Source organism: Strongylocentrotus purpuratus, unplaced genomic scaffold (assembly GCF_000002235.5).
Source record: "Strongylocentrotus purpuratus isolate Spur 01 unplaced genomic scaffold, Spur_5.0 spur5_scaffold_13, whole genome shotgun sequence".
NCBI classification, from domain to species: Eukaryota; Metazoa; Echinodermata; class Echinoidea; order Camarodonta; family Strongylocentrotidae; genus Strongylocentrotus; species Strongylocentrotus purpuratus.
Window position 1 is genome coordinate 24326302 of NW_022145598.1, and position 27023 is coordinate 24353324.

At 38.0% G+C, this 27023-nt stretch overlaps 1 protein-coding gene across 1 annotated transcript; it reads right to left on the reverse strand.

Annotated features, from left to right (window-relative positions):
* Positions 1-1092: 1092 nt before the first annotated feature.
* Positions 1093-26156, reverse strand: LOC115923062 (serine/threonine-protein kinase Sgk3-like). The gene is made up of 3 exons (XM_030983210.1): positions 25671-26156; positions 9244-9327; positions 1093-1273 (listed from the first exon to the last, which is right to left on the reverse strand). Exons 1-3 carry the CDS (start codon positions 25743-25745, stop codon positions 1121-1123), a joined length of 312 nt encoding a protein of 103 aa, XP_030839070.1. The 5' UTR covers positions 25746-26156; the 3' UTR covers positions 1093-1120.
* Between the last annotated feature and the right edge of the window lie 867 nt (positions 26157-27023).

A 27023-nucleotide genomic window follows, 5' to 3' on the forward strand; every position in this document is an offset into this window, starting at 1 on the left:
ATTAAAACTATACCGGTGTCTGAAAGTGCCTAGAAAGGTGTTATAATTTAAGAAACGGAAGAGAGAGATGGGATTGTCATTTTCTTGAGACAAAGATGATAATCGATGTTGGGTGGGGAAAAATTCATTTACCCTGAACTTAAATTACAAAAACATAAAGAGTAAATAACATTTCACAAAGAAAAACAAGCAAGCAGAATAATAAGTAATCACTAAAGACAGAGGTGGGTGTCCTACGTAATCTGTATACGTGTGCTGAAAGGAAATTGTAAATAAAGTGAAAAGAAAAAGGAGGAAAAAATATCTTGAAGCTCAGTAAATGTCATTTTGCCTCAAACCTTGAATATGGATTTGTAACATTTTTAAATATATTAAAGTATTGATGGATAGTTGAATCATAATATAATTTTTCATTTAAATATTGTGGGAGATTCTAGTAACATGTAGATCAAAGAGGGTAGCAGGCAGAAGGGAGGGAGGAAAGAGCTGGGGGAGGGAGGGCGGGAAGAGATGATGAGGGGAGAGATGATGAGGGGAGAGAAAGGGAGAGGAGGGGTGAGGAGGGGAGTGGAAGGGAGAGGAGGGGAGAGGATGGGAGATGAGGGGAGAGGAGGGGAGTGGAGGGGGGAGGAGGGAAAGAGGAGGGAAAGAGGAGGGAAGGAGGGAAAGAGGAAGGAAGGAGGGAAAGAGGGAGGGGGAAGGATGAGAGAGGAGGGAAGGAGGGAAGGAGGGAAGGAGGGGAAAGGAGGGGAGAGAAAGGGAGAGGAGGGGAGAGGAAAGGAGATGAGGGGAGAAGAGGGGGAGGATGGGAAGTGCAGGGGGGAAGAGGATGGGAAGTGCAGGGGGAAAGGAGGGGAAGGGGGAAGAAGGGGAAGGGGGAAGGGGGAAGAAGGGGAAGGGGGAAGGGGGGAAGGAGGGGAAGGGGGAAGGAGGGGAGAAGGGAAGAACAGGAAAGAAGGGAAGAGCAGGAGGAAAGGGGAAAAGGATGGGAAGAGGGAAGGAGAGGAGGAGTAAACAGCAGGAGGAGAAGGGGAGAAGGACAAAGGGATGAAAGGGATCGAGAGGGAGAAGGAGGGAGGGGAGGGAGAGTGAGGTTGACAGAGGGGAGGGATATATATACTCACTGCTGTAATATCTGCTGATTGTTGATGATTTTCTGGATGAAATCATGGAGGCCTTCTCTTCTCTGACGGATGAATTCTGGGTCAAAGTTGTTGCCAAAGAGCTTCTTGCCCGGCAGCTTGAGGTCTGCACCGGGAAACTTCTTCTTCAGCTGTATAATGGAGTGAATAAGGGAGAGATGGAGGAAGAGAGAGAAAGAAAGAGGATGAGAAAGAGAGAGAGAGAGGTCCAGACAGTGACAAATAAAGAGAGAGAGGGGAGGGAGGAAGAGAAAGAGAAAGAGAAAGAGAAAGAGAAAGAGAAAGAGAAAGAGAAAGAGAAAGAGAAAGAGAAAGAGAAAGAGAGAAAGAGAAAGAGAAAGAAAGAAAAAGAGAAAGAGAAAGAGAAAGAGAAAGAGAGAGAGAGAGAGACAGGCAGACAGATACAGATAAAGAGAGAGAGAGAGAGAGAGAGAGAGAGACACACACACAGACAGAAACAGAGAGGGAGAGTGATTGAGAGGAAAGGAGAGATTGAGAGGAAGATATATAATGCAGACATGCACAGCGAGAAAAGGAAAGAGGGAAAAGGAAAGAGGGAAAAGGAAAGAGGGAAAGAAAAAGAACATGAGATGGTAAAAATTAATAGAGAAATCAAAAACAAAACCAAGTTTATTTTGGTCTAGCATCATATACAGTGGGTGGATTATTCAATAGATGTTGAGAACAACAACATGTCAGAGGCCAAAAATGATAAATCACATTGAAGGTGTATATATATAGAACATTGCAATATTATATGACCATGAATATATCAAAGTGTGAATCCAATGCATCCAGCTTTCACAAGAGGCCTGTTTTCATCAGACCGAAGTTGCAAAATAAACCCGCTATTTTCAGACTCGGGATATTTCCCCTAAGCTCGAAACTGCATCTTCACCAGCCCGATACGCTCATCACAAACTAGATGAAGTCTGGTGCAAATCAGCCCGCTATTTCCTAAACAGCGGGTTATTTTGGAAACAAGACCAAGATTTCTCAGGATATTTTATCAACCAAATATCTCTCTAATTGCAACTGCGGGCTGATGAGGGCACAGATTAGCTGGCTATTCGGAGATCGGGCTAGTTAAAATAGCAGGTTCTTTTGCAAATTTGGTCTGATGAGGACAGACCTAAGGATGAATGTCTCAGAGAGAATGAAAATAACACGTCTTGTCTAGAGGACATGCTGTCTGGGATTTGAACTTGCAACCTTCCACGACAAGAAGATTTATTACAGACATCCGGTCAAACCATCTCCCAGGCACTGTAAAAGATCAACGCAACAAGAATAGGCAATGGCTTTGGCTTTGATTGAATTACAGCCCTTCTATACATTATTTTTTCTTTCCACACATTTCACATTATAAAGGCATTGTTTAAAGATAAAGACCAGTTATGGTCATGCGATTGCATTGTGAAAGAAACGTTGTGAAATCGATCAGAAAAGGTTGATCATCTAGCATAGATGTACGGCAAGGTTCTGGAATCATCAAAATGATTAAGAAATTTGGCCCAGTCTTCATAAAGTTACAAGCACTGTACACAGAAAGATGTATATGGTACCACGCACGCATGCGCAACATGTGCGTTTTTATCTCTCACATCCCAATAGATAAACTAATTTACTAAATATATCAATTTGTAGGCGGTTTCCCGGGAAAATTGTTATCATCATGTATTATTCAAAACATATTCTTTCACATGATTGGTAATAAGAGCTTCCATTTCATTTTTTGAAATTGGGGCGTTCCCAATACTGGTCTTTACCTTTAACAATGTTTCCAGTTTTACAAATCTAAGATGCATGGCCCTATGTGTTATCAGTGTCTGTGATATGGTGTAATATGATGATACAATGTACTCTAGAGTCGATTGTGGACTGCTGAGATTATTTCTAGATGAAACATAAATGCTGGATCATCCCAGGGTCTATTTCAGAATGTGCTGTCATCAGCATTAATTCAGCAATACAAGATGGCATCACATTCGATTCTATTATCACAAACAATTCTATTATCATGAGCGATTCTATATCATGAGCGATGAATCAAGAATTGAACTTCAACATAACATTGAACCGCTCAATATAGAACTGTCATTTATTACTATACACTTGATTTATGAGTTCCTACATGTACCTAATACCTTAGAAGTTCATACACAGTTTGTCCAAACAAAAACAAAATCTGTTGTGCAAGCATCATCCACAATACATTTATTGCAGACATGTTGCGGCACACCTGTATGGCAGGGGAAAAACCCAAACATAACATAAAGAAGTTCTTTTCTGACTCGGGTTTTTGTTAATGCTGAATAAACTTTGACATACAGGTACGTGTACAACTATGAGTATCATACATGTATGAAAAGCATTTTGACATTAAACAGTAAATGCACAGATTCAGATAGATCATCTTTAAAGGCATTTGTTTTCAGTAACAAAGGCTAAATTGTCTACGTCAAAATTGCTCTCGGCCAATCAAATGCCCAATTTCAGTAGCTTGTAACAGTTCCTGAAACTTGTTACTGATAACAAGTTTGATGAAACTAGCTGGCCCTGATGTACTTTTGCACTCTGTATCAATGTACTCTCTGATATTATCTTACCATATCCTACTGCAAATGTCTAATCTTAGATTATTAATAGAGCAATAAGATATGAGAAATGGTTTAAACTAGCTTAAGTAGAAATTCCCAGTAACTGTCATCAGAAAACAATTAAAATTAACATGACCCATGTATGACCCATGGCTGATATAAAAAACTGTTGAGCTTTTGTAATTTTCTTTTTCAGAGAAAGTCACATTTTTTCTTATATCAAGTCATTAGCAGGGGCTAGAGTGCTACAAAAGTAGAGAGAGATCATTAAAATAAGATCATACAGTACTACATGTACCAGTATATCTTGATCAAAGGTGGTTTTGAGGCCGCCATCCTAGTCAAGCATCGCTTATGATTGCAGTCTCCTGCACTTTTTCACAGATAGTTCGGATGATACTTTAAATTTATAATAATATGATATAGAAATATTAAGTTTGTTATCATACATTTTGACATGAAGTTATTGTTTGCATATTTTATATTATAATACTAGGACACTGCTAGCGTTTAAATTGCACAGATAGGACATATTCTATGTCGTGTGACATATTCTATGTGACATATTCATAATTCCGGCACAGTTCTACACAATTTGATGTTGGCTGCAAAAGGAATACACTACCTTTAATGCCCTTCAAACAAAACAAACACATTATAATAATAAACCAATCAAGAGCCTGAGCAATTTATGTACATGTAGCTATATTAAATTAAATACCTATTAATAAAAGCAATGTTGTAGGCGTACATACTGTACATGTTAACTATAACGGAGGTGTCGAAATGATTTATTTTACGAGGCTTTTATTTGCACAGTATATCGAAGGGCACAAGTTATCAAATCAAAATCTCGTTCTAAACACTTGCACATTCACATGCAAGTTATGATGATGGTGCAAGTGAACACAATGTACATAACATTGTATGTCACAGTACATATACTTTTATTAGCATGTGTTTTTCACATACATGGACCGTTAGGTACAATACAAATTTGTACAATAAAATATTACATGACGTGTATATGCCTGTTCCCCCATGTATAATAACAAAAGGATATCATCCTTTTGACTCTAAACAGACGATACACAGTTCTCATTAATAATATTTTTAAAATTAAAGTTTACATTTTTAATGAAAATATTTGACTTTGAAGAAGACTACTCTGAAGTGGGTAGCAAAACGTATGCACATCATTAAAAGGTGTATTTACTTAAAATTCTAAGATATTTTTGACTTGAGTTTCAAAGTTCACATTACACGTGTTACACAGCGAGCAACTTGCTTACCGGTACGGTCACAGATAATTAGGGTAAAGTTTCTCCATTTATTTTCTCTGAACAAAGGTTGAAGTGGGTGTGCTACCAGTATAAGTATCTTACCCCATTCAGACTCTGGATTTCATTGTATAACTATACGATGCATGGTATACATTGTCCTTATTACATTTTTCCAGTCCGAATGTCGTATCTAACGAAAAGTCATATGTAATACACATATGTACACGTAGCATCATTGAGCATCATTTCAATCGAAAACTTAATCGAAAACTTGATCGAGAATCAGGGTCCCGTTCTAGTCTAAAAGTTGCATTGCACTTAAACTTTTCAATTGGGTGGGGCTTATCGTGAACACTCCTTGATTATTGGCCAGCCGACCTCTTTAAAACAACATTCTCTTTACGAAAGTTTCACTTTGTGTATACCGGTATGCCCCCTTTCACAACATGATGATTCTTTATACAACGTTTCTTTATACAATTTTTGTATAGATTTCTCCAGTTTGAACAGGCTTTTTAAAATAGTGTTTCTTATCTCATACAACGATTCTTTATACGATTTTTGTGTAGATTTCTCCAGTTTGAACAGGCTTTTTAAAATAGTGTTTCTTATCTTATACAACGATTCTTTATACGATTTTTGTGTAGATTTCTCCAGTTTGAACAGGCTTTTTTAAATAGTGTTTCTTATCTGCAGCATATGATTCACAATTACAAACATCAAACGCTTTGTAAGATGTTGTTGTTTCAAGAACTAGAATGCTTTCAGAATAGTAAGACAACATGTTTGTTTACAGAACATGTAGTACCAGTAACCCCTTTTCATGACAAAGGCATGTTCACTGTTTGTTCACAGTTACTGGTAGATATATTTCTTCAGTCATAATATCTCGCCTTGGTCTAGCATAATGAAGCCATACGTTGAATATTGTATTGTAACCATATTTTCATGTGTGTAAAACAACATGTTTTTTTTTAAAGTGTATATATTTTGGTTCAATTTTGTTTACACTATTCAATTTCATTGTAAATCAACTATCACGACTTCCTGAACTTTGAGTGTTGATGGTTTTTAAACCGAATAAATATTAAATAAATAAATAAAATTTAGTGAAATACATGTTCATTGACAATGTGTGCACTACATCTGGAGCAAAGGGAAAGATATAAATCTTTAAAGAAACATGTATGCCTACAATCATGTGAATGCTGATACTTCATTTATAACACTTTTTGGTCGGATGTTGTTAATTGATTGTTTCATCTCTCATTATATATAACATTAAAGAGAAGGTTGAGTTCTGGGGAGAGGTGAAAAATACTTTGTGAGCATCATCATTGTTATTATGCAAGTGTGGAAGAACATCAGATAAAAAATGTTCCCTGAAAAGCATGGATCTTCAAATGCCTTCATATTCAGTATACATGTAGTATACAAATCGGGACATATATTTATGCCACATGTTTGTGGAGTCCCATATATATTTTTCTGTGTACAGTGCTTGTAAATTTACCAAGGCTGGGCCAAATTTATGATTATTTTGATGATTCCAGAACCTTGCAGTACACACCAATACTTACATGTATATGCTAGGCGATCAACCTTTTCTGATCGATATCGAGAAATTATAGTATAGTATTAATGACTGCTTTGAGAGAAATAGTTGTTTTATTACGCTCAAGGGAAGGTTAGAATTGTGCTATTCCCCGAGGCTTGCCGAGGGGAATAGCCCAATTGTAACCTTCCCGAGAGCGTATGAAAACAACTATTTCTCGAATATTAAAGCAGTCATTAATACTTTTATATGCCGAAAAAAAATAGACTAAAAAATGAAAAATTAAAAATATTTATCATTTTTGTCGAAGACGGGATTCGAACTCTTGCGTACAACAAGAGGTGTACCGAAAACCAACGCTTAGACCACTCGGCTATGGCCCGCCGTTAACATGCTTGGCAGTTTTCTCCGATATATACATTAAAATGGATTGAAACCGGCTTCGCGTGTGATGAATGCTTCGCAAAAGCTCCATATACGGACTCTTCTTTTACTTTTGCAATGCATATTGGCACGAACTTAGATCAAGATCTATCGGCAGATGTTGTTTTTTTGTTTTTGGAAGTTTATTTTCGTCTTCATGTCAACAATGCAAGATAATATTGTCGGTAAGATCGATCGAGATTCAATTGTATTGAAATTACCGACCAATCCTTCGCACACATACGGCATCCTCCATCGCTCAAACCATTTTTTAACATGTAAACCTATGGGGTAACCATGGAGGCTGACCAACTATTTTTAATAACCATGGTTATTAAAAATATTGAAATGTTTTAAGCATGGTTACCGAGAATTTTACAGGAACAGTTGAAGTTTATGAATGCAATTCGACCAATCAGATGGCTGGATTTCTTAAGTGAGGTATATAAATATCTATAATAAATCTCTCGTCTCAGGAATATTTCCTAACAAACTTAAAGTGGCCAAAGTTATTCCGTTATACAAAAAAGGACCAGTAGGTAATATAGAAAATTACAGGCCAATTGCACTGTTGTCAACTTTTTCAAAATTACTCGAAAAGATTATGTTTAAAAGACTTTATACATTTTTGTTAAAAAATAATTCCTTAGCTTCAGAGCAATTTGGTTTCCGGAAAAATCATTCCACGTCTTTAAGCATATTTAACATTACAAATTATATAGCGAGTGCATTTGATGAAGGGAAATTTTGTTGTGGAGTATTTATGGATCTCTCCAAAGCATTTGATACCATCGACCATCACATCCTGCTAAAAAAATTGCATTATTATGGTATAAGAGGTGTTCCTCTAGAATGGTTTAGGAGTTATTTATTAGGAAGAAAACAGTATGTGATGGCCGATGGTACAGAATCTGATTGTTTGTGTATTAATACGGGTGTCCCACAGGGATCTGTGCTCGGGCCACTGTTATTTCTGTTGTACATTAATGATATTTTAAATTCCTCAAGTATTTTAAAATTTTCATTATTTGCTGATGACACTGCTGTTATTTCTTCTCATAAAGATATTAATTTACTAATTAGTAATATAAATTATGAATTAAGGAAAATAAGTGAGTGGTATATTTGTAATAAGTTGTTTCTTAATGCCGAAAAAACCCACTATGTAATTTTTCATTCTAAACAAAAAAGGATTCCTAGTCATGTTGCCCCGGTGCGTATTAAAGATGATGTTCTTAAGAAAACTGATATTGTTGAATTTTTAGGTATCAAACTTCATGAATCACTTGACTGGTGCCACCATATTACCCATATTTGTTCAAAAATTTCAAGGGGGGTTGGTATCATGTCATTCTTTAAAAAGACGTTGCCGAAACATATATTATTAACTATTTACAACAGTATTGTTTTACCGCATATCAACTACTGTAATATTATTTGGGGTAATACTTACAAGACTCATTTATATAAAATTCATATTCTTCAGAAACGTGCTGTTCGTATAATTTCTAATTCTAACTATTTGACTTCAAGTGCTCCTTTGTTTTATGATTTAAAATGTTTGCCAGTCTTTGACCTCATAAAATTAAACAATTTAGTCTTCATGTTCAAATTTCATAAACAAGAGCTCCCATTAATATTTAATAACATGTTTAAAACAAATTCTTTTTACCATTCTTACGAAACCAGAAACAAATCAAACTATCATTACCCCTTTGTACGTACTTCCTTGACCCAACACACTTTAAGATTCCAGGGTATACATGATTGGAATTCCTTACCTTATCATTTAAAAAGTAGTTCAACCCTATCAAAGTTTAAATATTCATGTAAACAGTTCTTGTTTAAATCAAATAAAGTGCACTGAGTAAATTTTTTTTTTTTTTTTTTTCTTCTTTTTTTTTTCTTCTTTTTTTCTGTACAATGTTCTGCCTGCGGTGTGTTGGTGTGTCTGTATGCATGTGAATGAATGAGGGTGGGTGTATGTTTGTTTTGATAAGTTTTACAATATTTGTTATAATAATTTGCTTGTATGATTACTTTTGTACAGGGCCCCATTCTCACAAGCTTTGCTTTTCTTGGGGTCCTGCCGATTTTGCTGTTAATTTGATATGTATTTTATTTTGAATTTTAATGGAAAATAAATGAAATGAAATGAATGAAATATATGTATGGACGTATTGCAAAAAGTTTTTAACATATTATTGACCAGTTCATTCAGAATCAAGATGGCTACTTACAACTTCATAGAGTTTGTGGAATTCATTGTATCTTCTGAAGATGAACCAGGTCTTCCCTGCAGCCACGACAACCACCTTGTAAACCTGTGACAAAGGCAAGAAAAATAGTGGCACATTTTAGTAAAATTACTTAAAATAAAGGATATTACACATTGTACAAAAACACAAAGTAAAGCTGTGGAGAAAATGGAGAAAAGGGATTTTGGGGATTTTGTTCTGCTTAAGTTACAAATTTCAAGCAAATTAATGACGTCCTGTACATGTGTATGTAGGTTTGATAATACAGTGCTGAAAACCACTCACAGTCACACACAAATTCTCTCTCTCTCTCTGTCCTCCTCCTTTCCTTCCCCTCCTCCTCCCCTCCCTCCCCCCCCCCCCCCCCCCCCCCCCCCCCCCTCTCTCTCTCTCTCTCTCTCTCTCTCTCTCTCTCTCTCCTCCTCCTCCTCCTCCTCCTCCTCCTCCTCCTCCTCCTCCTCCTCCTCCTCCTCCCCCTCCCCCTCCCCCTCCCCCTCCCCCTCCTCCCCCTCCTCCCCTCCTCCCCCCTCCTCCCCCCTCCTCCCCCCTCCTCCTCCTCCTCCTCCTCCTCCTCCTCCTCCTCCTCCTCCTTCTTCTTCTTCTTCCTCTCTTTTCCCTGTCATCCCACTGTACTCCACGTGGAAGAGCTTGGTGTTGATTGACATCACTTGCTGCTGGTTGACATCAACACAAACAAGGCAGTAATATAAAGAAAACAGCAGAAAAAGGTTGTGAAAACAAGAGGCAAGTCAACCTTGCACGTAATGTGCATAGATCTGCATGTGACAAGAACTATTGTATAAAAATAAAGTCATGCACCGCGACACGTAACCCACATGAGCAAAGATGTAGTCATTTTCTATTAACGCAATTATTGTCATCTTACCACTTTGAAAAGCAACATTTGCATGGACCATTAATCAGCTCAAGCCCAAGGCCTTTCTTATAATGTTCTCCTTTTCTTTGTATGTCTTTATGATTTATCATAATGCAGGGGGAAAAATACACAGGGGCTCGGGGCAAATTAGCCTGGAAATGCCAAAAACAGCTCCCAAAGTCATAAAAGAGCCCCCCAATATTTGTATAGAGTTCAACACAAAACAAATTAAATAGTGTTATTTTCATACTAGCAAGCTTGAAAAATAGCCCCCCAAATTTTTAAATATTTTTTCCCTGATAATGTGTCAGTTCATTTATTGCTGAAGTATCAATAAAGTGATGGACCAACAACAACAAAAATAATAATAAAAAGTAACCGGTAATGCAAAAGTACACATACAAATCAATAGGTTTATTTCTCTATCTTTTGTAATATATATTATTTTGACATGCAATGTGCAAGACACGCGCCCAAACCGCTTTCTCAATCCACTTTCCTAAACAAACAATCGCTGTTTTCAAATTCCCTCATCAAGTCATAAATCCTGAGATTCTTATCTTGACAGATTGTCTCAGGACATAACATCTCTCCATTTATCTTGACTTACAATCCTGTCATCTTCATATCATCCTTTCATCCTCCTCCTCCTCCTCTATCCCTCCTTCGCACTTTACATTTGTTTTGTATATATATATATATATATATATATATATATATATATATATATATATATATATATTTCTGCCTCACATATCCCCTTTTCTCCCTCCTTTCTCCTCCTCCTCCTCTCTCCCTGTAGCCATCTCTCCTCCTTTCCCTCTCTCTATCCCCCATCTCCCTTCTCTCTCTCTCTCTCTCTCTCTCTCTCTCTCTCTTCCTCCCTCCTCCACCTCTCTCTCTTCCTCTCTCCCTGTCTCTGTAACCCTTTCCCCTCCTCCCTGTGCTCTACTCCCAGAGTCCTACTCTCACCTCCTCTCTCTCTCTCTCCCTCTCTTTCTCTCTCTCTCCCTCCCTCCCTTCCTCCTCTCTCTATATCTTTCTCTTTCTGTCTCTCTCCATCTCTCTATCTCAAATATACATGTAGCTCTCATAGGTCCATGATCTCTCTATAATATTCAACCACCCTACAATTCATCTCACTCTATCTCTCTCTCACTCTCTCTCTCTCTCTCTCTCTCTACCTCTGTCTCTCGATAACTTAATAGATCGACTTTAATCCAACAAAGGCCTCTGGAATTAGTCTTTCGTCAGCATATGCGGTTTGAGAGCACTGAAAGTGAATATTTGAATATTTATGTGGGAGGGGATGATTGTAGAGTCCGTATAAAGGCTACAAATTGGCATGCATGTCAAGTGATAGTGAAGTGGGCATAATTTCCCTTGTCTCGATGCTCTTCGGCAGAGGTTTACATTTACAATTACAACAACCTTAATGCAAATGATGGTTCAATCAGAGTGGTGTACTAGCATATCCTCATCAGAGATGGAAACTTTTCTTGCATTTTTTCTCTTGAAAAAAATAATCAGGTTGCCTTGGATTTTATGTAAGGTATATTGGCCTTTCCTCCTACTCCTAACAAAGTAACCATTGCCATCCTTCAAAATAAAAGCAAGAGCCCAGAGGTTCTGAATTTGAGCCACGATTCCTGCATACAGTACATGTAGGACCCAGGGGGGGGGGGGGGGGGGGGGGGGGGCCTTTCACAAAACTTGTCATCAGTGACAAATGACAATTTTTGTTATAAGCAACTGAAATCCTTGCTTCTGATTGGTTATCAGCAGATATGTCACTGATTTTTGTCATTTGTCATTGAAAAAGGCTTTGTGAAAAAAGGCTTTGTGAAAAAAGGCTTTGTGAAAAAGGCTTTGTGAAACAGGCCTCAGGAGATGATGGATGCAGCGATTCTTAATACGATACATAATTAATTTCTCCCTCTCTCCCTTAATTTCTTCTTCTCCAGCAAAAAGAAACTGCCCTCTTTTAAAACTGCGTGAGCTAGTAGTGTGCGATACACTTTAGAAAAGGAAATACTGGACAGATACATGTATCATATGGAGGCCAAATTACAAGTACATACATCCTAGCCTTAAAGCTAAACTTTAGTACTGGTAATGCGATTGCATTGTGAAAGAAAAGGTGTGAAAGGATCAGAAACAGTTGATCATGTAGCATGTAAGTATTGGTGTGCACTGCAAGGTTCTGGAGTCATCAAAATCATAATAAATTTGACCGAGTCTTGGTAAAGTAACAAACACTCACATAGAAAGCTATATATGGGACAACACACATGGTGTCGGGGATGGTACTACCTTGGTTTCCTTGTCTTTCTATGCTCATTACTCAGCCAGTATACATTTTCTTCCAAAATTGTTTGGCACATGTCACTTATTTGTAATCTTGAACATTCAGTGTAAGTTTCGTTTGATTCTGTGAGAATTAAATTTTTTTTTTTACCAGTACTGGAGTTTATCTTTAAAGAGAAGGTTGAGTTCTGGGAAGAGGTGAAAAATAATTTGTGAGCGTTATCATTCTTATTATGCAAGTGTGGAAGAACATCAGATAAGAAATGTTCCCTGAAAAGCATGGCTCTTTAAATGCCTTCATATTCTAAATATGTCATGTTCATCGTAAAACTCGGGGGTAGGTTTTTTACGCCACGTGTTCGTGTAGTCCCATATACATCTTTCTGTGTACAGTGTTTGTAACTTTACCAAAACTTGGCCAAATTTCTTATCATTTTGATGATTCCAGAACCTTGCAATACACACAAATTCTTATATGCTAAATGATCAACCTTTTCAGGTCGATTCCACACCGTTTCTTTCACAATGCAATCGCATGACCAGAACTCAACTTCATCTTTAAAATTACTTTTACATGTACTTTGAGTCTGAACTCTGAAGTAATATGATTCCAGTCATGAAGGACATTCAGAATTTTGATGGGTAGTTATATGAAATCTATATCAGCGAAACATTTTATGTGTATGCTGTTGTCCTGTGTATGATGATTGTGATCTACATGTATATCAAATTGAAGACTTCAAGCTTTTCAAGTTTATTTGTTTTACATTTCACAAAACAGAATTCACCTAATGACAAAATTTTAACACAATATGAAATATACTCAAAGTATGACATTATATAATCAAGTCTTTGTAAAGACGTCAAAATCAATTGTTTTAAATGGTAGGTTATACAGGGTGAAATGTGAGGAACAGTATTAATAAACAAGACAACAAGACTTTGCCATTTTAAATTTGATATATAGACCGTCACTCATTTCCCACTCTGCACTCTTTAAAATGTACCTGCTAACAAAATTAATGACAATCATTTCATATTCTATTAAAGATGTGCAATTACATGTAACTCAATCAAACTGATAGATTCTCTTAATCTCTACTATTTTAAAACTGATCGAAAACTGTAACAAAAAAGTTTTTCTTCTTTCGTCTTCCTCATGTCTAACAGGCGCTTCCTTAATCTGCATCATTTCGACAACCATCATCACCATGATCTCTCTAACTCTCTCATAAAGCCCCTTTTAAGTACTGACTTGCAATTTAATGAAATGGATTTATTGGCGGCCAGGGTAGACAACGATTGCAAACGAGGAATCGCCGCATTGGCATTCATGTCACGTTTAGAAGACGACACGGCGCACGCGACCTCCCAGGCCCGACTCCATCCGTCTCAAATTCTTCCAGGGAAATTCATTTTCCTCGCCTACATGTACATGTATTTTTTTTTCTCTCTGCTTCTTTTGCAACACACACAAAGTCCTGATTAGGGTACTCCATGTAGTAGTGTATTGTGTGAATTTTTTGGAAGAGATGGAGGCAGAGTTTTCGAACTGCTTGGAGAATGAATGTACATGTATAGATCTACAATGTATGGTAGTGGGGATGAAGGAATAGGAGGGAAAGGCGTTTAAAGGGATTGGGCATCTTTGTCTCAGATTCTAATGAAAATCCTGGATTGAGCTCATGCTGTAATGATAATTATTTACCCTTAGGTCAGTCAGGAATCCCATGACTTTTACAAGCCGATGCGTGTCTGATTATCAAGATATTTATGATTGGAAATCGAAATTTCAAAATTTGTTATCGTAAACTTTTTTATAACACTACAGTCTATTGGGGGGGGGGGGGTACAGTAAGAACGGTCACTCAAAGTTTTTTTCTTTTTTGAGGCACTTCATGACCATTTTGAAGAGCAATTTTTTTAGGGCTTCAATACAACACCATATCATAGACACTGAAAACAGGTAGGGCTATGCATCTCATATTTAACGATGCCTTTTAAGTATGGAGAGAAAGAGGGATGTTTTGATAAATTATTTAGGATGAGTTCACAGCAGAATAGAAGACATAAACCCTCAGCTAGGCGCCAGAAGGGTGTTCGTGAAACGGGTCCCCGACGTGTTCAAACACAGAGCTAACAACACGTCGGGACCAGTTTCACGAAGCCTTTTTTCAACGACAAATGACAAATATCAGTGACGAATCTGCTAATTTACCAATCAGAAGCAAGGATTTCACTAGCTTATTAAAAAAACTGTCATTTGTCACCAATGAAATGTTTTTTTAAATGAGCCCCTGTTCTCGCCCTTAATTCTGGCTCCTAACAAATAAAGTACAAGGGAGAGAAATAGAGAGAGAGAGAAGGAAATAGAGTCAAATAAAAATGTATGTATTCTAAACATCAAAATATGTAAAACACTAGAAAATCCTCTTGTATAGGAAAAACTAATTTTCATCTGGCATACATTTACATATCGTCTGTTTGCAGTCTCCTATCTCTTACATTTACCGGTATGTAAATAGTTTAATTGCAAATGTTTATAAGATCAAACTGGTCAAACTATTCCAAGGGACACTGTTAAGATGGGGCTTTATGCAAGTCCAAATGCTGTAACTACTGAATTCTCTCCTTCACATAGACAGGAGTCACCCGATCCCATAGGCGAGGGGTTAAAGATAAACTCCAGTTCTGGTAAAAAAAAGATAATTAATTCTCAGAGAATCAAACGAAACTTACACTGAATGTTCAAGATTACAAATAAATGACATGTGCCAAACAATTTTGGAAGAAAATGTATACTGGCTGAGTAATGAGCATAGAAAGATAAGGAAATCAGGGTAGTACTAGCCCCAACACCATATGTGTTGTCCCATATATAATTTCTGTGTACAGTGCTTGTTACTTTACCAAGACTCGGTCATATTTATTATGATTTTGATGACTCCAGAACCTTGCAGTGCACACCAATACTTACATGTACATGCTACATGATCAACTGATTCTGATCCTTTCCACACCTTTTCTTTCACAATGCAATCGCATTACCAGTACTAAAGTTTATCTTTAATATTCTATGGTTGATAATCCGCTATTAAATTACACTACATATGGACCTTTTGCTTAAATATCGATCTGCTTATTCCCATAATGCAGGCAAAGCCTTCTTTATTACAAGATTATAATCATCCATGCAGAAGTGAGGGGTCAGTGTGACGCAGCAAGCCGATGCATTTAATGGACATTTCAAAGCTAAGCATCTCTAAAAGGCCTGTCCTCAACAGCTTGAGTTAGCCAAATAACCCGCTATTTTATGACTCAGGATATTATCACAAAGTAGCTCGGACGGGCGCAAATTAACCCACTATTTCCCCAATAGCGGGATATTTTGGAAACAAGATCAAGATTTCTCAGGATATTTTCTTGACCAAATATCCCGCTAATTGCAACTGCGGGCTGATGTAGACGCAGATTAGCTGGAAAATTTGCGATGGGGGTAGTTACAATAGCGTGTTATTTGGCAAACTCGAGCTGATGAATACAGGCCTTTTGATGGACGTTTCGAAGTTAAGCATCTCTAAATGTGACGTCCATGAAGAGCGGCTTGTCTCTAGGGACCCAGCTGTGTCTACATGCACATATCGAGGGGTCAGTGACACAAAGACGTAACTCCCTTTTGAGGAAAAGTGGTTAATGTGTCACTGAGCCCTTTGGCCTTAAGGAGTTAAATCTGTGTTTCACTAGCCATCGACTTCAATGGAGTGTTGGTGGAGGTAAGTCTTTGTGTTTCCTAGAAAGCCCACATTTTCCCGAACTTTTTGATATCTAATACTCTTTTTGACAAAATATGGAGTTACGACTTTGTGTCACTGAACCCTCGACATGTTCATGTATTCTATCAAGTTCTCCCACACATGCATACAAGAGCAGTTGACGCAGGTCAAGACTACATGTAGAGGAAGCACCAAACAAATACACGCAAATCTGCCACAACCACACATGACAAGGTTCTACTGTGAGGATGTACGGGTTGACAGGAAAAGGATCTCCATTTTAAAGTGCTCCTTTTTATAATCTGATAGTTTGTGTAGGAAACAGTTAAAGCCCCACTGCACTACTTGTAGCTACTGCACCCTCTATATATCAAACAATGCCTAATAGGTAACGTTGGTCCCCCATGGTCCCTTTGTTTCTTATGTTAAATGAGAGCTTATTTGATGAGATAACCACCTGTCAGTGGCCACGCTTGGAGGTACATGTTGTATAATCCCTCCTGGCCAAACTAGTGTAGACAGGCTTTAAATAATCTTGAAGCCTTTACTTTATCTATCCTAAATATTTGCAGGGAGATAGTTTGAGTGAATATGATGAGTTAAATAAGATAGGAAAAGAACTGTTGCAAGAGAAAAACGGTACGGTACCTACATAAACACACTCCTTCCACATCTTCCCTAGATGTAAAAATATACATTGGAAATACACCATGGAAGTAGGCATTTAAAATTTTAAAAAAATGATTTGCCTTTCGTTGACATTAGGATGAAGAATCCATATTGGGACACATGTTTAGGGGCACTGTACAGCAGTTGACGAACATGGACAAGGGAAGGACTCTTCTGGGTCAAATTGATCTTTTCTTGACGGCCAAAATTTCGACAAATTGGATTTAAAGCTATTTGGTGACGTGCTCTCCACAACTACAGAAGAAAGATTGTTCCATTCATTGATACATCTCTGAGAAAAGGAGCCATGTCTATTAAGCTTTGAGTAGACTTGCTGCTTATGAGATGCATTATGAGATAGAAAGGACATAAATTTCTGCACGCACAGCATCCGTTTTGTTGCATGAAGATGCTGCATTTGATTCTATAAATTTTAATCTGGAAAATAAGCTTTAAAATCTTTAAATTTGCAACACATTAAAAAGTTCAAAATTAATGTAATTAAACAGGAATTGGTGATTTTTTTTCAACTTTTCAACTAAGTTCAACTTCCCACCCATATATATTTGTTTTCAGAGACATTACATTTATCACTACATTGTAGCAATAAAAAAAAAAGAGAATAAAAGAAATATATTAATTTTGCCTATTTGAAGAACAGTATATGATCAATTTATCCCTTTAAATAAATGCTCTCCTGGAAGGGTTAAAATGGAAAGGGAGTACAGTCTACAAATACAGGTAAATATAGATACTTTGTTTACATCTACTATGGATAACCTCATTAAACTTGAAGAAGTCATCTCCCTTGCATGTTCACTTCAATATATAATATGCCAGATTGATACTGATAAGATATTTGTATGCATGGAAGCTCTTTAGATGCTCCTTAGTTTTACAGAAAGGGTGTCTCTGTCTCATACATGTACATGTACATGTATAATTCTTTCTTCCATGGAGAGGTACAAATGTATATCACCGCCAATGTCTGTGCATTTTAAAAAGAAATTACTGCATGTTGTAATTGCTGATTAATCATGACCTTTAAAGGTTTCAATAAATCAACTTCAAAAACAAAATTAGCAGCCCTGCTACATTTATCTATGCATTATCATAAACCATTCATTAATTACATGTATACAGCAGAGTAATGTAATTTAGGATTCTGACGGTTGTTCGGCGGAAATCGGATCAGACTTTCTATTGGGGGTACTTGCGTAATTCTTGGCCTTCTGTATAAAAGCAGCACAATTATCATTTTCATACTGGCATTGCTCTATTAAACATGATCCTGGTAGTATAAAGTCAGTTGCATCCTAGCAACTCGACACAAAGGCTTTTGTCTGTAGGTCTGTATTTTGATTAACTCGGATCGAAGAGTGAGCATTCAGTCGCTTAAAAATAGATTGGAGCCCAGGTCTTCAGACCGCTCCGTCTTTTGATTTGTTCTTTGAGCCGCGCTTGCACAGCCAGCGTCCCTCCGAAGTACATAGCCTCGGTGTGGATTTCACGCTGACTGGACCGCAACGTACGTCATTATCCCATTCAAATATATATGAGGAGAATTATAGCCCCGAGGAGCTGATATCTAATATCCAGTAACAAGACGAGACACTGGGATGGGAATTGATGAAATGCAAAGAGAAGCAAACGAGATGAAAAGTATGCATGGTGTAGAAAGCAGAGAGGAGCAAATGACTATAAGATAGAGAAGGAGATAGAGAGAGGGATAGGGAGAAAGAGGGAGAGAGAGAGGGAGAGAGAAAAGGAGCTTTGAAATATGGAGAAACTGGGAATGCCAATTTGGAAGAAACACAAGCCATGCATCTGAAATCAAAGATTATATGGAGAAAAAGAGATAGACAGATATAGGAGATAGATAGAGGGAAAGAGAGAAAGAAAGAATGCATGAATGGGAGAGAAAGAGTTTAAAAATAGAGGGAAAGTTAGAATGCCAATTTGGACGGAGCACCAATCACACATCAGAAATAAAAGAGTAGGTGCATATTAACAAAATACTGTAGGAGAAAAAGGGTGTAAAAATAGGGGGAAACTGATGTCAATTTGGAAAGGTAAAACCCTGCATACTTGGAATAAGAAAAAATCTTTACTCTAGATGTATTTAGAAGATAAATCCGAGAAAATAAATCTGAGCAGAACCATTAAGAGCTGCAGGACTTGCATGTGATTTTTCTTATTTACATTCTGTTTATAAAAAAAACAATCATTTTGTAACATGGTGGAATATTGGTCATGTAGTCCTTCTCTCTTCTTCTTGTATTCTCTCTCTCTCTCTCTCTCTTTATCTTTGTCTCTTTCAGCTGTATCTTTCTTTGTCTTAATTGGTTATAGATGTATTTATACAATGTGCTGGCATGTCTAGTTGAAGCTATCCTGTTCCCACACTGGGGTATAGCCTTTATGACCCTATTGCCATTCACAGGATCCTGTTCGATACAATACTGATTACTAGTGTACTAGACCCTAATGCCATTCATAAATATGTAATAATAGAGATTAAGCTCTATGAAAGGGGATTTAGATATCAGACGGGCTCTTTGTGGTCATTCATGCTTTGTGACTATTCTTTGAAACGTGCTCTTTGAAGAACACCTCATAGGACTGTGTCTTTGGCCATGAGTGGTGACCTTGAACCAATAAGAGTAGAGTTTTAGATTAGACCCCTTCCCCCTTTTTAAAGTAATGACCAATAAGATGATCGGAGGAAAAGTCAAGTATGAATGTTTAATGAGGTATAAAAGTAGTTTGCATGGATATTTTGATCACTTGGCTCCACCCCGACTTGGTCTCCTCTACCTGTACCCCTGTCCTCCCATCTCCCTCAAGCTGTCCCTGAACTAACAACTAATTGCTGCATGTGAAAATCAACAAGTTCTGGACTCACAAAGTTATCGAAGTACAGCGTTGTTCCAGAATCGTTCAAGAAAGCCAAGTCACTTCAATCACCAAGTCGGGAATATTCAACTAAATTATACAACATACTTCAAGGGAACTTAATCTGAAAGTGTCAGGAACTGATTCATAAGGAGGAACATTGATAGGAGGAACACTGATTGCAGAAACGTCGGTAAATAGGTACCATTAACCCTATGCCAATTTGATGCTGTGTTCCTGATTTTGATCCTGAGTTCCTGAATTTGATCCTGTCGTCCTGATCCCGCAACTGTGTTCCCGATTCCGTTCCCGTCTTCGACGTCGTCATCTTTCCTGTTCCCATACCCGTAGCATCGTTGTCCATCTCTTCATCTCGTCTGCAACGGCCGAATCGGTACATCCACTCGAATCGCGAATAGTCTACCGCGCTGTATGTAAGTGGCCACAGTACTAACAATTTCTAACTAACCTCCTTCTTCCCAACCCTTAATGTCCCATTTATTTAGATTAACAAGTTAAGGCTTTTAAAGTGTATTTTAGCTTAAGGTGTATTTTGATATGAATGTATGTTGAAGAGAAGACAGAGATCTTCTGGATTATTGATACTATTTTTGATGACATTGTTTGATAATAAATACTGTTAGAAGAATAGTTGATACAAGTCAGTGATTGGTAAATAAACATATATGACACCTTAAATACTATATCGTGTCCCAGCGCTCTTATTCTTTGACTTTATTTTAAATCGGTGGTTTATTTGAACTAACCCCTCCCCCGAGTGAAAGTCATAGCTAGCGGACCAATACAAAAACCTGATTTCACTCGGAGCTCGATTCTACTATTTCATTATAATAGAAGACGGCGTGGGGTGGGCGGTTAGACGGAACCCACAACCTTATTTCCGCGTTATCAGCACGATTTTAAAAGCTCTCCAAATTCATAAGAAACTTTTTTTTAAATAATAATAATTGCAGGTTTCCAGAAAGACTGGTATGATTTTCCTGGTCAAGTTCAGCGCTTGGGCATGAAGTTTAGCTTTTACGTACATTCCCTAATAGTGACCTTGTTTCCTTTTAGTTGATAATATTTTATATCATTTGAATTGTGTTATTATATTTCATGTGTGCAGAGGAATAGTTAATTGGTTCGGAAATTAATGATATCCCATTATGATATATTGCAAATCATTTTCTAATTAGATGCTAACCTTGTTCTCTATTTATTTGGGAAGAAATTACATTCTGATCATCTGATATCACCACACTATCTGACGAATGGTTGAATATTTTGGGTGACTGGACTTGAGTGTATGTGTTGCTGAAACAGATTTGCTTGCTAGTGATTGGCAGAGTGTTATATTTTCCGCTTAGCGTTGGTTTATACGATTTTGTTAAGTCACTATTCTTGTGTTTACATATACCGTAGTCAATATCGCAGATAGGGACTAGACTGTTCTTGTTTCTGTTGTAGCTTTAATAATCTTATAGTTGTTTTTCCTAAGATCTATTCCTTTTCTACCTCTTTATTTTTCTTTCATACTTTTTTCCCCCCTCCTTACTTCTTTAAACAATGGCTTCTGTTAAGGGAGATTGTGTTGTTCTGGTGAAGGGATTGAGTCCTTCAACTACTGAGGGCAGTCTCAGAGAATTTTTAGAGAAGATTGGGGAAGTGTCCCACTTAAACTTTGGCAAAGATTCTTTAACCGGCGAGAGCACCGGTAATGCTCACTGTGCTTTCGCTAGTAGTACCCTTGCTTTACGTGCAATAACGGAACTAAATAAACAAACATTAGATGACAATGTAATTGAGGTATTGGTAGTACCCACATCTAATCTCGTACAAGTTAAGGCTTTTAAAGTGTATTTTAGCTTAAGGTGTATTTTGATATGAATGTATGTTGAAGAGAAGACAGAGATCTTCTGGATTATTGATACTATTTTTGATGACATTGTTTGATAATAAATACTGTTAGAAGAATAGTTGATACAAGTCAGTGATTGGTAAATAAACATATATGACACCTTAAATACTATATCGTGTCCCAGCGCTCTTATTCTTTGACTTTATTTTAAATCGGTGGTTTATTTGAACTAACCCCTCCCCCGAGTGAAAGTCATAGCTAGCGGACCAATACAAAAACCTGATTTCACTCGGAGCTCGATTCTACTATTTCATTATAATAGAAGACGGCGTGGGGTGGGCGGTTAGAATTTATTTGAAAAGAATCTGTGCTCTTTTCAGGAATAAATTGTTCTAATAAATTCAAGGCAGCTTTTACGAGCCCCAAGTATTTTGCCCTTCTTTCGAGTACAAGTTTGATCTCTCTCTCCCTCCCTTCCCCCTAAACCTGTCCCTCTCTCTATTTCTCTACCTCCTTCTCCCTATCTCTCTCTCTCTCTCTATCTGTCTCTCTGTCTTTTCTTCTCCATCTCTCCCTTCTTCCCTCTCTCCCTTCTTCCCTCTCTCCCTCCTTCCTCCCCTCCCTTCATCCCTCTCCCTCTCACTCCCTTCCCCCTCCCTTCCTCCCTCTCTCTCTCTTTTGTTCTCTCTCTCTCTCTCTCTCTGAGTTGACAGGGATACAGTGGCATGGCCTTGGGGATGTTCTTGCACGAGGCAGTGAACATTTAATGACATTAACTCGCACAAAATTAAATCAAGAGCCCGAGGTTGATGCCATTCGTGTGAATACATTTAAAGCAAAGAATGAGTTCCAGTACAGGTGACAATATTTTGTAAGCTTTCTTCTTATTTTTCAAATGTCAGTTTAGACTTTTAATAGAAGAAACATAAAAGCAGCAATGTCCCCTGAAAAGGATTGCTCTTTATATGCCCTCACATTCTACATGTGATGAACATCACAGCTCTATGAATTCTTGACGGAACTTTTATGCTACAAGTGAGTATCATCCCATATAACCAATTCTAAATGTGCAGTACATTGATTTTCAGCAAAATTAAGTAAATTTCTTATAAGTTTGATGATTTTGATTCCCAAATATCACATTGTACACCTCTTCTACACGTATGTACACGTATGTACTGAATAATCAACCTTCCTCATTTGCTTTAAATTTCTTTCACAGTGCAACAGATCGCACGACCAAAACTCCACTTCATCTTTAAGATGAAGTGCGATGCTTGATGAGGCCAAGATTCTCCATATATTTCTCTCTCTTCAATTCAAGAGTCGGAGGCGCGGATCGAGAAGGCCATGTCGCCTCCGAGATTATGATGCAGTCAAGTATTTTGCATGTTTCTCTGCCCCTAATCTCGTCATCACGGGGACCTGTGGTTTAATTGGAGCCCTGGGTGTGAAATTTCATCGGTCAGACGGTGTCGGAAATGGCACAAAGCCCCTCCGTCGTCGTCGATGCTTACTTTACGATCAAAAAATAGAATAAAATAAAATAAAAAGAACATTTCTGTCGATGGAAGCACGAACAGGGGAAATTCTGGCTTGAGAGAATCTTTGAGCATTTGCGAGCAAAATAGACCGGTTTACTTAAACATATTCAAATTTATGGATATTTCTTTCCTGGGGACCTAGTGACAACTTCTTCCGTTAACCCGTTATTAATGAATGAACTAAAATAAATTGGAATCCAGTCGGGAAAGACTATGGCAAGCTTTTGGGTTGTCAAGACCAAACATTATTTTTAAAAGTATACATTATAAGCTTTAATAAATAGTAAATCTGTCTATTACCGTAGGCAATCTGCTTAAACAAGTTCATGCTCATGAACCCCATAGCAGCACCTTTCCTTTTGTTAGCAGAATTTCTATTTTTTTTATATTTTTCTGGAAAGATGTGTATATTGTTAAGTACATGTACACATACAAAACAAAAGCCATGCTCTTGAACATTAAACAAGCCCAGTTTCTTAGTTTAAAGGATGCATACCCTTGGGAATGTTTATTACCCATACTGTACATACTCAAACACTAGGCCTTTTACCTGGGCAAAGGCACTCATAACAGGCCAGCAAAATATATACATGGACAGTTTGCTCATGTTTAAAGCTAAATGTGATATCTTGGTGTATATAATTGAGCCATCACATCAACTGAACTGCATACATGTAAATGATGACGAGAGGCCTGTACTGCAGAAGGGGGCGGTAGGTGAGGATGGACGGACAAGGGACAAACTGGGTTAAGGGCATGAATGCAGCAGTCACGACTGTAATGTGTTACCCAAGACCTCTCACGCCGAGGGACGTCCTCGCATCACATAATGGGTTTGACAGACTATGGGTGCGTTTATCATCCCTTTTCTGGCCTAGAATCAGCGTTTTCAAACGTGTTTCAGGGAAAATTTGCATGGCGATATAAAACGCAAGCTTGTTTTGACCTCCGAGCAACTCTCTTCTTCCCGGGTCAAACGGCGCAAAAGCGCAAAGCAGTTTCGCAGAGACAAGGCCTTTATTTTGAATCGTGACGAGTTGATAAACGTGACATCCCGCAAGTCTCGTTCGTCTACAGTGTACTTGAAGTAGGGTTCTATATGTATGAATAGAAATGCTGTTTCTGAGTGGTAAAAGATGCACCCTATACTGACAGAGATGCCAACTCATCCTAATGGACACCCCGTCGTCGTTGGGAGAGGATGAGCTTTGGTGGTAGGCCTGGGTGGTGTTTCACTAAGACTAAGATCAACTTTAAGCTGGACTTAACTATGACAGGCCGTTCATGCCACTGTTTTCTCTCACCATTAACAACTTTCGATAATGTTATTTCCTTCAATAATGCATTATCAAAAAATATAAATTCTGTAGACTTGTGACCATAATTTGTATGTCCTTTGAAAGACCAATGCCAGTAAACGATGAGAGCAAACAGTGGCATGAACGGCCTGCCATAGTTAAGTCCAACTTGAAGTCGATCTTAGTCTTTGTGAAACACTCCCCTGATGCCACTGTTGATGCTAGCCATGTACATGTAACTCTAGAGGATAGAGTGTCTAATCTATGTCCAGTGTTATTATGCAGTTGTACATTCAGCCCGCCCCATGTGGGCATTCATCCTGTGGCTACAGAGTCACTGCAAGCAAGCTTGGCACCAGAGTGTAAGTGTATTTGGAACATACTGTATTGATGTGGGAAACGCATCTACAACTCAATAACATGACATACAGTACTTGTAGCTATTGTACATGCACATTATGTTTACATGATATACATGTATGTATATAATTGAAATCCAACCAGTACATTGTAAGTACTTGTATTTACTTAAATATTTAGACTTTATCAATTATTTCAGTTTTGCCTCCATGTACTTGCAAATGTACATCTAAATTCTTTTTGAAAATTATTTCTTTGATATATTTTTCTTTGTTTGCAAGAGTGCAGAGATGACTCGTAAACCTGGAAGCGGTGAAAATCACTTTTTGTTCAGCTTCTGAACGCTTGCAGCACTGTATTGTTTTGAACAATATTCTCTTTCCATCTAGGATTGTTCATCTTTCTCCATCTTAAAGATAACGGTGAGTTCTGGTCACCCGATTGCATTGTGAGAGAAAAAGTGTGGAATGGATCAGAAAAGTTGATCATGTAGCAGTCAGTATTGGTGTGTACTGCAAAGTTCTGGAGTTATCAAATTAAATAATAAATCTGGCCCAGTCTTGGTAAAGTAACAAGCACTGCACACAGAAGGATGTATATGGGACTACACAAATGGTGTCGGGGCTACTCACCTTGATTTCCTAATCTTTCTATGCTCATTACTCAGCCAGTATACATTTTCTAACAAAATTGTTTGGCAAATGACATTTATTTGTCATCTTGAACATTCAGTGTAAGTTTCGTTTGATTCTGTGAGAATTCATTTTCTTTTCTAAAACCACAACTCACCTTTATCTTTAATACATTTACAGCGCTAGCTCTTACCGTGTATTTCTTGTTCCTCTCCCACGTCTGGGTGTCTGAGACGTGGACGCTGGTATGACCGTTCTGTGTTGCCATGGCAACTCCTGGTTCTTCACAGACAGTTCAAATACTCTTCACTTTCTTCAAGAGCCCTTGCTGTCTTCCTCAATTTCTCCTTTCTTCTCTCCCACTCTTTATATCTCTCCTGCCGTTTCCTATTTGGCTTCTGTTCTTTTCTCCGCGTGCATGCACCTCCAAGAACCCGACGTCTCTGGTTTTGGATGCCTGGTGATCAATTTCACCTGCAGCTTCCGGCCACGCACAGGGTGGACGCGAATGGAGGGGGGTAGGGCTGAGAATGATTACCGGTCTCTCCTTGTGATGATAGGGCCGTTGGAGGAGGATGTTCTGGCCGAGGAAATGAACAGAGTAGTGGCGGTGGGCTGAGCAGACTCGATGGTGATTGCTATCTCATCACAATGCCCATGTCTGTGGATAACAAAATAAAAAGGATAAAACAAATAATTAAGTGAATTACACAGTCAAAGAAAAATATAATTGTACAAGTCAGAGAAATAAGAAGGCAATTTGTCTTAAACAACTTAAAAATTTGATTTTAAATTCCAAGTAGCAGATACATTGAGGAGGCACGATAGCTCAGTCGGTAGAGTAGTGGTCTCATATTATGCGATGACCCTAGTTCGAAACCAAGTCGATGCGCTAGTGCCCTTTGGTAAGGCATTAATCCTCATTACCAGGTCACTCAAAGAGGACCTAAAGCCGTCGGCCGTCTGGTTGCTTTTACTTCCAAGCATTTATGCTCTCTTAGCAGTCAGGTAAAATAACCACCACAATCAATGTTATTCAGTTTATTTCCACGTTTCATCCACAGCTTGGAGCATTTAATACAGCATGACATAACAATATTTACATGCATATTTTTGTAATAGTCCGCACACAATAACAAGCAGCTGACGAAGTATATTAGGATCATAGTCTGAATTGACTTAGCTCGATGATAGGTGAATCTTAACACCATCATCGGGACTGCTCAATTAGCGCCAATTATCTCTCATTACCACAGCCCCCTTTGTTTTGATTCTTTCCGAAAGACTTCCAAAACAACAACACTGTATCATACAGAGTAGGCTTACGGTTGCACCATGTGAGAGAGGGGGGAGGATTGGGGAGCCCCTTTCTCAAATGGTGCATCCGTAAGCCTACTGTGTATCGTCCCTATTTTCACGAAGTGACGGTAGTGAGGAAAATCGTCACGCAAATTGTCCTCATTTTCCTCATTACAGTCACTTCGTGAAAATAGAGACGGTATGTCTACATCACCATGCAAGCCGATACTTACAAATGTACATGTTA

Coding starts and splice junctions, on each gene's coding strand:
- LOC115923062 (XM_030983210.1), bottom strand. CDS start 25,745: ATGGCAACACAGAACGGTCATACCAGCGTCCACGTCTCAGACACCCAG. Junction 9,328..25,670: donor AGAGGAACAAGAAATACACG/GTAAGAGCTAGC, acceptor CCTTTGTCACAG/GTTTACAAGGTGGTTGTCGT. Junction 1,274..9,243: donor TCCACAAACTCTATGAAGTT/GTAAGTAGCCAT, acceptor TCCATTATACAG/CTGAAGAAGAAGTTTCCCGG.